The sequence below is a fragment of the Halichoerus grypus genome, chromosome 5, assembly GCF_964656455.1.
Source record: "Halichoerus grypus chromosome 5, mHalGry1.hap1.1, whole genome shotgun sequence".
Classification (NCBI taxonomy): domain Eukaryota; kingdom Metazoa; phylum Chordata; class Mammalia; order Carnivora; family Phocidae; genus Halichoerus; species Halichoerus grypus.
Genome location: NC_135716.1, coordinates 33,933,391 through 33,945,717, shown reverse-complemented (window position 1 = coordinate 33,945,717; position 12,327 = coordinate 33,933,391). Strand labels below are relative to the sequence as shown.

General features: G+C 39.7%; 1 protein-coding gene across 1 annotated transcript in view; it reads left to right on the top strand.

Annotated features, from left to right (window-relative positions):
* ATP6V1C1 (ATPase H+ transporting V1 subunit C1) overlaps window positions 1-11,773 on the top strand; it is a 41,865-nt gene extending 30,092 nt beyond the window's left edge. Inside the window, exons 9-13 of the mRNA XM_078072158.1 lie at window positions 6,842-6,934; window positions 7,025-7,118; window positions 8,559-8,656; window positions 9,491-9,617; window positions 11,153-11,773. Of these exons, the coding sequence (XP_077928284.1) occupies window positions 6,842-6,934; window positions 7,025-7,118; window positions 8,559-8,656; window positions 9,491-9,617; window positions 11,153-11,248 (508 nt within the window). The 3' untranslated portion in view covers window positions 11,249-11,773. The remainder of the gene's footprint in view (window positions 1-6,841; window positions 6,935-7,024; window positions 7,119-8,558; window positions 8,657-9,490; window positions 9,618-11,152) is intronic.
* Window positions 11,774-12,327: the final 554 nt, after the last annotated feature.

Below are 12,327 nucleotides of genomic sequence, written 5' to 3'. Positions count from 1 at the left end.
TGTCTATAATTCTTCATTTCTCTTGCAAAGGAAGTATACCAAAATGGCTGCTAGAGTACCATGTTGATCTCAATTTTCAGTGAGCATAGATTCTACTTAATCTATATCTTCCATGAAAAAAAACTTGTATTAAGTGTTTTTAAATATACGGATTGATAATACATTATCTCATTTGATATTTACAACGATTCTGTGAAGTAGTTGGAGCAGTTATTCTTGTGGAGAAAGAAGTAAAAATACAGAAGAATTAAATAGTTGCCTAAGGCATTTGGCTGTATTGGCTGTATTAGTGTCCAGGGAGAAAGTTAGGACTAAAAGTCAGGTTTTTTAATGTTAGGTCTTATACTGTTGACACTACCGTGTCATTTTTTCCTGTATTCTGTCATTCTGCACGAGATGTTCTTTGAGAAAATATTAAGTACGGTGTATATGCACCCCCCAAGGATTCTTTCGTATGGCTGTGCCTCAAGAGGTGGCAACATGCGCTGAGAGAAAGTTACAGCAGAGAGTAAAGAAGTGGTGTTAGTAAGGGTAGGCCCATGCAGTATTTTCTTTTCCAGTTTCATTGTGTCATATGGGAGGTAGCTTAGTATAATGGAAAGAGTGCTGGGCCCAGGGATTTGAGTTCTGTTGCTGGTTCTGCTACCAACTTGCTGTGTGACCTGGGATAAGTGTTTTACCTTCTCTGGGCCTCATTTTTCGTTGTCTGAAAAATGAGCATAGCCCCTTCCCAGTACACATTATGAGGCTATTTTAAGGCTTGATAAGATATACAAAATATAAGGTAATATGATTATCATAGTTTCACAAATGTTGATTTTTTTTGAGAACTAAACCACAAACCTCTGCTCATCACGAATTTTTTTTTTCCCATTTTGGGGAATATCTTCCATTCTCACCAGCCCTTCACATGGTAGACTAAAGACTAAGGGACAGCCTTAGTCTTCATATTAGTTTCCCACTGAAGCTGTTTATCCTGACGAATAACAACTTCTTATACCTTTATGCTCTGTAGGACATTAAAGCCATAGAGGTTGACTTTATGTCTGAGAGGAGGGGAAGGAGGAGACCAAGGACCCAGTGTATACAGAATGTCCTCACAGGTTGTACATATGCCAGACCCAAGGTCCCGGGGAGTGGTGTGTACCTGTGTTCGGGTTTGCTCTGAAAGAAGGACATTAAAAATATTACTTCAGAGATTTACATCTCTTGAACATTACTCTAGTAGCTTGAAGGAAAAAATGCCAAGCGGTAAGAGTTCAGTGTAGACAACGCGTGTCTTCTGGATGACGAATAAGTGCTCCCTGACCACCAGTCAGTGCAAACCTCTTTTCTGCCTGTGTCTCTGTTCTGAAGGCCTTTGGAACCGCTGACATGAAAGCTTTGCTGGTTAAATTTAGTCCACGAGAACAGCAGCAGCTCAGCCAGCGCCGTGTCAGGACGGCTCATCATGTGGGGCAGACAGGCTGTGCTGGGTTAGTTTGGCATTTTGTCCAATGTTCAGGAAAGATCTCTCTGACTTGATGCTGGATTTTTAGCTTATCATAATAACATTTTTGAGTAGCTGCTGTGTGCTCGTGATTGTTCTAAGTGCTTCATTTTTAAGTCATTTGTAAGTAGTAATACTCTGACTTGTTGCTTTTTGGCACTTGAGTCCTTACTCTTGGGAGCAGTGAAGATGAAAGTAGAATTGTGAGGTAGAAGAGCGGATTGAAAAATACGGTCTTCAAATCTGAAGGAAATAATTTCACTTAAAAAATGCTTAGAATCCAGCTATTTGTAAAATATTCTACTTGAGTCTTAAAATCACTGGACAGTTTGAACTCCCACCATTGTTGTGTGGATAAGTGCAGGGCCGTGCGTCAGTGCTGCACAGTTACGGCCAGAGAAGTGGAGGCTGGGCTGCTGGCTGCCGCTCGTTGGAAAAACTGTTCAGAGACTGGTGTTTTTCACTTGTACTCAGGATTACCACTTTCCTTTTTGTCTACTTTTCCTTGTGAAGGTAGTCTGACCAGGTCCGATCACTAGTTGACTTTTGCCTTTTCTCTGTTTTTGGAAACAGTACCACAAACGCATTGGTGCTTCCCAGAGGTTTTTGGTTGGGGAGCTAGAAGTACCCAGCTATGAAAGCCTAGGAAAAACTGTACTAGCCATTGTGCAGAGAAAAGTTTCCCCTGTGTTTTGGAGCAGGGGTTGCAAAGATAACTTTTACAAAGAAAAGCAGGAGAGATGCCTTGGCAGTGACATAGGAAGATTAGTTAGGGAACAGAGAAGATGGCAGGTCTGAGTTTTAGGACCGAGCTAAGAAATCCGAAGCAGCAGACAGAGCTAGTGAGCTCTAGAAGCAAGGCTACTCACACAGGTGACTGCAAATGCCGTGCAGTGTCTGGAAAACGTTGCCGTCTCCTTCAGGCCCGCTTATACCTGTGTGGAGGTCGTGCTGTTACTTCTACGTAACGGTAGAACTAAAGGAAGGTGTGCGTTTGGGTCATTTATTTGAACCTGGTAGAACTTGTGCAACCTGGCTTAAGCTAAACTAAGCTCCCTTTCAGGCACAGTCCAAGTCCATGTTTCATCACGAAAAGATGGCACTTTCTTAACTCTTTCCTCTCCTTCTGGCTTTCATTTTGTTTCTCTGCCTTGGTCTCCTATGTCACTTAAGGTCACTGCTGGTTTTGGCTTGGTTTGAAATCCCTCCAGCTTCTGGCTTCTCATTTCCCCGATCCCTGCAACTCACAAACCATCACCTCCACTTGAGTTTTTTTGGTTGTTGTTTATTTATTTATTATTTTTAGAAAGATGTTATTTATTTGTCAGAGAGAGAGAGCGAGCGAGCACACAAGCAGGGGGAGCGGCAGGCAGAGGGAGAAGTAGGCTCCCCACTAAGCAAGGAGCCTGATGTGTGGGACTCAATCCCAGGACTCTGGGATGGTGACCTGAGCTGAAGGAGACGCTTCACCGACTGAGCCACGCACGTGCCCCTCCACTTGAGTTTTGTAGGCTCTTGCCTTGCCTCACTCTTGACCTCTAAAAAGGCTTTACTTCTGGGCTCTTAAATCTGTAATCCAGTTCTTGAAGCGGAGCCTTCTTTCCATCTTTTCCACTGTCCCAGAACCTGCTCTTTGACCTTGTCCACATCTCTAGTCCCCACCCCTTTGCTCTGACACTTGATTTCCTCCAGTCATGCTTCCTCTTCTGCTGAGCCTGGACTCTCGAGTCATTACTTTAGCTGTTGTCTTGCCTGCACCCTCATCTCTGGCCCCGTGACCTCCTGCAAACTCTGTCTCCGAATTAATCTGTAATGCAGCCTGCTGGCTTCTGCGCCTGAGAGCCGGAGAGAATCTCTTAGCCCTGAGTATTGGCGAGTCTAGACATGGGCTCTTCTGTCTTAGTGGGACAGCCTATTCTTCTGTCAGCGCCTTTTCAGCCACACCCAGGGCTCTGACTTCTGCCTGCAGCTTTGGGACTCCAAAATCTCCGTCTGTGGCCTGGCTATCCCCATAGTTTCAGACTCCCACACCTGGGTTCCTCTTGGGCACTGCACATGTCTACGCCACAGGTAACTACCAATAGGACATTATTCCCTCCAACCTCAGCCTGAGTCGTCCATCTCCCTTGTAGTGTGTGGCAGCAACATGTGCCTAGTTACCAAACCAGACCATGATAGTCGTTTTGGACTCTTACCTCTCCCTCACTGCCTGCCCTTCCACCACCCAGTCTAATAGCTGTGTTATTTCTACCTTCAGTAGCATTTGGTTGACTCCTATGAAATTGCTATTTTGTAGGTCAAAAATGTCAGATACCAACAACTTCATATGGTTCAGCTGACTTGAACCCCCCCCTCCCCCGCCGCCCCCGTAGCTATAGCCACTGCTTCAGTTTAGATTCCCGTCTCTTGCCTGGACTGTTGGAATTGCCATTAGCTGGTCTCCTTTATCTCCACTCTTTTTTTCCTCTCATCAGTCTCCTGCATTGATGCCATTTTCATTTTTGTGGTGTACCGATCTATTACTGGCACAGGCGCGTGCACACACACCCACCCCGTGTGCTCTGTTCCAGCTCTGCTTGTATCTGGCAGAGCCCCAAATGCGCCATGCTATTCCACACCTGTGTGCATTTGTGTGGGGCTCGCCTGGCATGTTCTCTCCTTCGCCTGTCTTTTGGACTTGCACTTGGCATCACTGCATTTGTGAAACTCTTTAATGTCCCCTGAGATAAAGTTATCAGTTCCCTTTTTGCCCCAGTATGTCACATATATCTTCTGTTATAACATTTGCAATTTTGTATTGTATTACTTGTTTCTGTCTGTTTCTTGATTAGACCCATGCTTTGAGGTCAGCGAACCACGATATCTTAGTTTTATTCCTAATATGTAGCAAGAGCTGGGCACATTTATAGAGGCTCAGTACATGTTAAATGATTGAAAGTCCATTATGCCAAGGACTCATGGTTTCTTTTTTATAATGTTTTAAGAAATACCCTTCCTGGGGTAGGAAGGAAAAGCAGGTGGTTTCTATTTATTTTTTCTTAATAAGATAGCACAGCAGGATTTAGTCATAAAATAAGACTAAATTTTTATCTTGGCTTCCTTCACCATAGGATTTTGAATAAAGTCAAACAACTTTGCTGTGACCCAGGTCTTTACATGATAGAGGGCCCTGCGTAATAGACACCCTGCTCGTTGTCACAGAGCCGTGTCAAACATCAAATGCTTTTGAAATGGTCTTTAAAATGGCAAAGTACTGTGTGAATTTAAAAGATAACTATGACAATGGAGGAATATTGTTAGGGGTCTGCACTAGCCTGTCAGGTTGGATTTGGATTTGTTAGATTGCAGTGTGCATTTTACAGAGATAAGCCTGGGAGACCTGAAGATCATAAAAGGTTTTTTATTGAGTTCTGTGCACTTGGTACTTGCCATGCCTTGGATTTGATAGGCACCGAGAGCAAGAACTAAGGGTAATAGTTTTGAGAGAGTACCTCTTATTTATTTATTTTTTTAATTTTTAAGGGTTTTTTTTTTTTTAAGATTTTATTTATTTGAGAGAGAGTGAGCGAGAGAGCACAAGCAGGGGGAGTGGCAGGCAGAGGAAGAGGGAGAAGCAGACTCCCCACTGAGCAGGGAGCCCGACGCAGGACTCGATTCCAGGACCCGGGGATCATGACCTGAGCCGAAGCCAGACGCTTAACCCAGGCGCCCTAATTCTTAAGTTTTTAAAAGATTTTATTTTTAAGTAATCTGTAGACCCAGTGTGCGGCTCGAACTCATAAGATCGAGATACATGCTCTAGCTCTATTGACTGAGCCAGCCAGAGAGGGCACCTTTTTTTTTTTTTTTAAATTTAAGAGGGAGGGGGAGAGGGCAGAGGGAGAGAGAGAATCTTAAGCAGGCTCCACTCCCAGCGCAGAGCCCGATAGGGAGCTCGATCTCAACAACCCTGAGATCGTGACTTGAGCCGAAATCAAGAGTTGGCGGCTTAACTGACTGAGCCACGCAGGCGCCCCGAGAGGACACCTTTGAAAAGGAAGTTTAAATGTTCCAAATCCAGAGTAGCTGAGTTTCTCTCTCTGTTGGTGATGACAGTGGTCAGTCCTCCCAGAGATGTCTGCTGGTCCTACTGTTGGAGAGGTAGACCAAGAGCCAGGCTAGCGTCAGTTCTTATAGCCATTCTGCCATTAAGTATTGTTGTTGCCTCCTGAATTTACCTGAATTAACCTAATCAAGCAATTCTCAGACTTCTTGGAAAAACTAAACTTGCTTTTTTTTTTTTTCTCCCCCCATATTTAGTAAAGTATCTTTGAATTCCACAAGCACTCCCTCAGGTTTGTAAAACATTATTTTTTTGGATTTCAGAAGTACCACATTGTAAATAAAAACTAAACAAACAAAAAAACCTAATACTTGGAAAATAGAAAGGAAAAGAGACCCTTCCACACACGATTAAGTGATGCTCCTGCCCCAGCATCATCACTGTTGAACAATTCACTGTAAAGCTTCGTAGACCCCGCGTCTGGGATTCTCTACATAAATAGCTATAGGTAACTTTTGAAAGTCAATTGAGAGTCATAGTATACGTGAACTGTACAGTTTGCCTTTCCAAACAGCTTTTCCCCAGGGCATTAGAAGTTTATATGACAGTTAAAATTTCCCTACGTAGTTGTGTCTGGAAAGGTTTTTCCAGTGATGTCCATGAGACCCATGACTGGATAGAAGTTCTGACCTCGCTGGGATCTTCTAGAGCCTAGGAGGAAGCCCTGAGATGCATAAAAGTGTGTTTTGTCAGAGGATATTTAGACCACTGCATTTGTCTGTTTTTGAATTAGGGTGTTGGGGGCAGTGGGGAAGGAAAGATCTGAGGTAGGAGCTATTGGCAGTGCATAGATGGTGAGCCAGGCCTCAGTGGGCTGGGCTGGACTGGAGAGAGGTAGAGAGAATTTGGTTTCCAGAAGAGAAGAAGGTGCTTATTATTAGCAGGGAAGCAGGGAGACTCTGGAATAAACTAGCTACTGGTTTTGTCTCAGCCAGCCTGGCAGTGATAGATGGAAAAGCATAGTTCTTAGAGCTTGGACATTTTACTTGAGTAAATGTTGGATTTTGTTGGGTTAGGAAGAGGTAAATGGCATAGGGCTGTTAAGGCATTGTAAATAAACACATCGTAAGCACTGAGTGTCCTCGGTGTTGGAGGCAATACAGGTGCTTAGCCTTGAGGTGGTTTGGGAAGGGCTCCATACCCTGTTGTTTGTCCTCCTTCTGTTCGTGAATTCTGCCCTCAGTGTGAAAGAGAGCAATCCATATAAAGCTTTAAATGGACTTTTTTGTGTGTGTTTTTTCCCCCCATAGTGTTCTCTCAGAGGACCAAGACAGTTACCTTTGTAATGTCACCTTGTTTAGGAAGGCAGTTGATGACTTCAGGCACAAAGCCAGGGAAAACAAGTAAGATAATTATTTTTTGTTTTTTAATTTGTTAGATCACCTATATACACAGTGTGGACAATTTTGTTTTTCCCCCCACCCCAAATTTAGATTCATCGTTCGGGACTTCCAGTATAACGAAGAGGAGATGAAAGCAGATAAAGAAGAAATGAACAGGCTTTCTACTGACAAGAAAAAGCAGTTTGTATGTGTTCTTAATATTTAGTATTATCAGCATTAAGCAGAAGAAAAAGCAGTACTGCTTTTTATTTTACTTTTTTTATTTAAAATTTTTTTAAAAGAAGAAAACTGATTTTATTTTTAAGACATTTGATTTTAGTTATTTTTTCTATTAATCAAAATGAATTTAAGCAAACATAGATCTTGAAGTCCATACCTTAAAGTTATTTACTCCATCTAAATCCATATCAGGAATTAATTTTAAATGCAGTATAGTGAGGTATTATTTTAATTAAGTAATAGTTTTTTCAGGAAGAATTTTTCATTTTCTTGAGGCAAATTTTTTTAATGCTGCAATATTATACTGAAGCAGTTTCTACTTAAAACCCCTGGAGAGTTAGTATGTTTTAGGCAAAATGGAGAAAGGGAATGGAATTGTGACAAGGGAAGATGGTGTCAACTTCCTTGTCATCTTTAAGTGCCGGATTACTGTGAAGACAAGAAGCTAGTATGGAAGGGGTGATGAGTGAAAATTTATTTCTCTTGTGATGAAAGAGAAAATAAAAGCAAATCCCATTTAAAATTATTCCTAAGTACTTTATAAACCATATCCTCTAAGTTGGGAGAAAACTAATCCTAACCAAGTAATGCCCAGTAAAACCAACTTGTTAAGAAGGTCCAGAGCATTTTTAAAGAACAGATACTTTAACCAAAGATTTTCACTTTGTCATGTCCTTTTTGCTTAAATTAATTGGTTAGTACATCAAATGAACCTAATGATGTTCTGTAAATAATTTAGCTGAACTGATCACGTATGTCTTTTACATATTGAAAGGCAGTATTAAGTTATTTAAAATCTGTTTAAAGGTGTATTTTTATTTAGTACTGGAAATCATATTGAATATTTTAAGTTCAAAGAGAAGTTATCCTGTGTAATAGAATCATTAAGAATTTAGAATATGAAGAGGTTTAAGGGATCTAGATCAACACCCCTGATTTTACAGATGAAAAAATTTAGACCTAGGGATATGTATTAAATGACTTACTACATAACTGTTTGTCCTGTTCCTGAGAAGTTGTTTGTAAGTTGAATTCTATTTTAAATGTTTGAAATGTATTGCATAATAAGTTCAGGTTTTTATATTTCGGTTTTCAAACCTAGGGCACATATATATTATGTATCAGTTTAAACTGCTTTCATGAAAATACATAGCGAGTAGGATCCATCAGTTTTGGTGTCTACTGAGGTTTCAGTGTAGTGGCTGACCTTTTAATCTTATTTAAGATGAAGTGTCCAAGATAATGAGAAAAATGAAACATTTTTAAAGTGAATATAATGTGATTTAATTCTCCTGTAGATTCTTACTGGATAGTCAACTCCTTTAAAAATATTTGGTTTATTTATTTCTAATTGCCATTTTCAAGACCAAATTTGTAGTGATTTTTTTTTTTTTCCTTTTTATAGGGACCACTTGTACGGTGGCTGAAAGTAAATTTCAGTGAGGCGTTTATTGCGTGGATTCATGTGAAAGCGTTGAGGGTTTTTGTTGAGTCTGTTTTAAGGTAAAGAAAGTTGTTGAGAAACTTGGAACTGAAGGGTTTATAGATCCCTTTACATTAGACCTCTTTGTTACAAAATATGGTCCAGTAATAGGAAGTTGATGCAGAGAAACCAAAGGGACAACCATGAGAGAGAGATTGTCAGTATCATACATTCATATTAATCTTGTCCTTGATACCAGGTTTGGAAAAAGCGATCCATACTGCTGTATTCCCTAGTTCTTTGCTGGTGTAGTTAAGTTAAAAGTAGATTATAAAATATTTAGCTAATGTTTGTTTAAAAGGAGATCTTTCACATACTTTACATGTAGTTTGGTACACAGTATACTGATGATGTATTTGAAATCACTGTTTCATATTAACCTTAAATATTTTATTATTTTGAGATACTTAAAATCTCAATCATCTTGTGATCTTCTATACAGTTTGCTCATATTAGATGTAGTTCAAAATACTTATTTGTAGCCATGCTCGCTATTTGTAAATTTCATTGACTTTTCAAGATGTAATTATGTTGTTCCTTATCATGAAGGTGTCTCCTCTAAGTATACATATTATTGCTGAGGGTATTCACAGATTAAAAATTAAAGAGTAATTAAAAGTAATTCCTAGTAGACCGTGGGTTCTCATTTTAAGGAAGTTTTCTAGTGGACAGTGAGGACCAGAGAAGATTTGAGTTTCTTTGTATATTAGTTGAACTTGTAGAGGTGGTCATTAAAATGAGATACCCTCTCTCTGTTAACTGATTAAAGAAGACTATGAGAATATTTGCTTTGAAAAGAAAATCTCTTTTTATGTTTACTTGTGTTACGTACTGTACATTTGCTTCCTGCTAAGGTATGGCTTGCCAGTGAACTTCCAAGCAATGCTACTTCAGCCCAATAAGAAAACAATGAAGAAACTAAGAGAAGTATTATATGAATTGTATAAACATCTAGACAGCAGTGCAGCAGCTATTATTGATGTAAGTACTTACTAGGCACCTTGGAAGAGTAGCAACTGGAATGAATTTCAGAAAAAATCATTGGAGGGGCGCCTGGGTGGCTCAGATGGTTAAGCGTCTGCCTTCGGCTCAGGTCATCCCAGGGTCCTGGGATCGAGCCCCGCATCGGGCTCCTGGCTCAGCGGGGAGCCTGCTTCTCCCTCTCCCTCTGCCTCTCTCCCTGCTCATGCTCTCTCTCTCTGTGTATCTCTGTGTCTCAAATGAATAAATAAAATCTTTAAAAAAAAAAAAAAAAAGAAAAAATCATTGGAAGGAGATAAATGGAAAAGGGATAGTAAATATTGTATTATTTAATCTATGTCTTTATTACTTTGAGGGTCTCAATTAATTTGTTAGATAAACATAGCAAGTAGTTTACATTGTTTACTCTGTTTTATACTAGTTAGATCAGTGCTTTTGCTTCTGAGCCAGTCATCGTCTTGCTATAGATCAGATGTTTATAGCCGCAGAAATACAGAAGCAGCTGGTCATACTACAGTACTTACTTACCGAAGGTAATGAATTGCAGAGAAGACGAAACGAAGTAGTTAATTCAGTTGTAGTCGGTACAAGTAGCGATGTCAGTAGAGGAGCAATTTAAAAGGACCTACCATTTTTCTAAACTGGTGTGTTTCTGTCTTCTTTCAAACAGGGTATTTAAGCACACTACTGCTGTTTAAAATTGTAGTGGGTTTTATTTCATATTTTTTTATTTCAAATATCTTGTTGGTTTTTTTTTTCTTTTTAGGATGGTAGTATCTCACATTTGCATTAGTTAGAACCCACGAAATGTCAGATTTTCTTGATAGAAGAAAATGCAGGAAATTACATTCTACATTTTCATGTAATTGTCAATAAAATATGAGGTTCAACTATTTGATACATAATTTCCTACCAGTATATTCTTTCTTTTTTTTTTTTTTTAAGATTTTATTTATTTGAGGGAGAGAGAGCATGAGTGGAGGGGAGGGGCAGAGGTAGAGGGAGAAGCAGACTCCCCACTGAGCAGGGAGCCAACTCGGGGCTCGATCCCAGGACCCCGAGATCATGACCTGAGCCAGAGGCAGATGCCCAACCGGAGCCACCCAGGCACCCCTCCTACCAGTATATTCTTAAAACATGCGTAAATGATAAGTGACACCATTAAAATCATACTTGGTTTACTTCTATTCAACATTTTAATAAGCCAAGTGCCCCATAAACTGAATACCCCAAGCCTGAGATTTAAAAAGTAATTTTATACATTATGCATAAAAATGGATCACAGGGTCATAGTTAAACACATACAGGCTTTGGAGTCAGTGAGTGCTTAAATCTGGCTTTACTACCCACTGTGTTTCCTCATTGGCAAAATTGGAGTAATAATGCCTAACTCAGATTAAATTAGCATAAACATATACACTTAGCCCAGAGTAGATGTTCAATAAGAAGGTAAATGGTAATGTTTAATTTCTTTTTTTCTTTTTTTTCTGATTTCTGTAAGTACTCATTTGGATAATTGTCTGATTTTCCTATAGGCTCCTATGGATATTCCAGGCTTAAACCTGAGTCAACAGGAATACTACCCCTATGTGTACTACAAGATTGATTGCAACTTGCTGGAATTCAAGTAAAAATGAGCTCCTTCCCAGACAATCCTGTCCTTGTGTTGGTGTATTCTAACAGAAATAGGTTGCAGTATGACAGTACTTTTAACTCCCTCTTGTCCTTTGCTTGCTTCTGACCACTTTTCCTAGTGAGTTCTTCCATAGTGGTCCATCTCTCAATATTTTCTTCTTAAAGGAAAATAGATGTCTTATTTCTTTTTATTGATCAGGTCTGTAAATGTGTACTAAAAAAAATCAGAGTTTATTTATAAACAGAATAGTTTATTTAAAGAGAAGGCCTTCATTGATACTGTGGTATGCATTAATTCCATTTGTTACTGTTGTGCACAAAAGCCTTGTTTACAAGGGAATGGTAAATGTTTATACCATTTGTTCATTGTATTTAGTAGACATAACTGTTTAATAGTTACTGAATCATGATGTAACGAAATGTGATGATATTCAAGTATGTGCTTTCTGAATGTTTCAAATTCCAATCTGTGAGCACTGTTGACACCCACAGGAGAGAATAAAATTACCTGTGCAAAGGTATATTGTGGTGTGTGTAACTTCGGAAGGTAACAGTTCAGGTTGAGAATTTAATAAAGGAGAGCATAGCTACCTTGCTGTGCCACTTCCAGGCTTTTGTTCTGTATCGAGGGTCAACCGTTTGTATCTGGCTCACGTATGATTAAAGTGTGCCAAATTTGGGTCACAGCACAAATGTAAAGATTATTTTTCAATATATGATGGATATTTACATTTGGACACTAGATTTTGAGTTCCCGCAAATAATTAGGAAGTGGGGCCAACTTTGAATAAAGTGTAGCGAAACCGTGCAGCTTCAGTCGTTTGTTCTGTGTAAGTCCTTACTTCACGTGTTTCCTTTCTAGGATTTTTTGATTATACAAGCCTTTGTTTTGACATATATGTCATTTATGACATCGTCTGAAAAAAGGCATTGTTTGTTGTAAAAATCTCTGGACGACTTCATTGAGCATCCTGGAGGAGCTTCTAAAGAGGGTTCTGTGGCAGTGTTCCCCTTCCTGTGCACTCCCAGGGCATTTCTCAGCTATTCTATTCCTTCTAGAAATTCACCTTCCAAA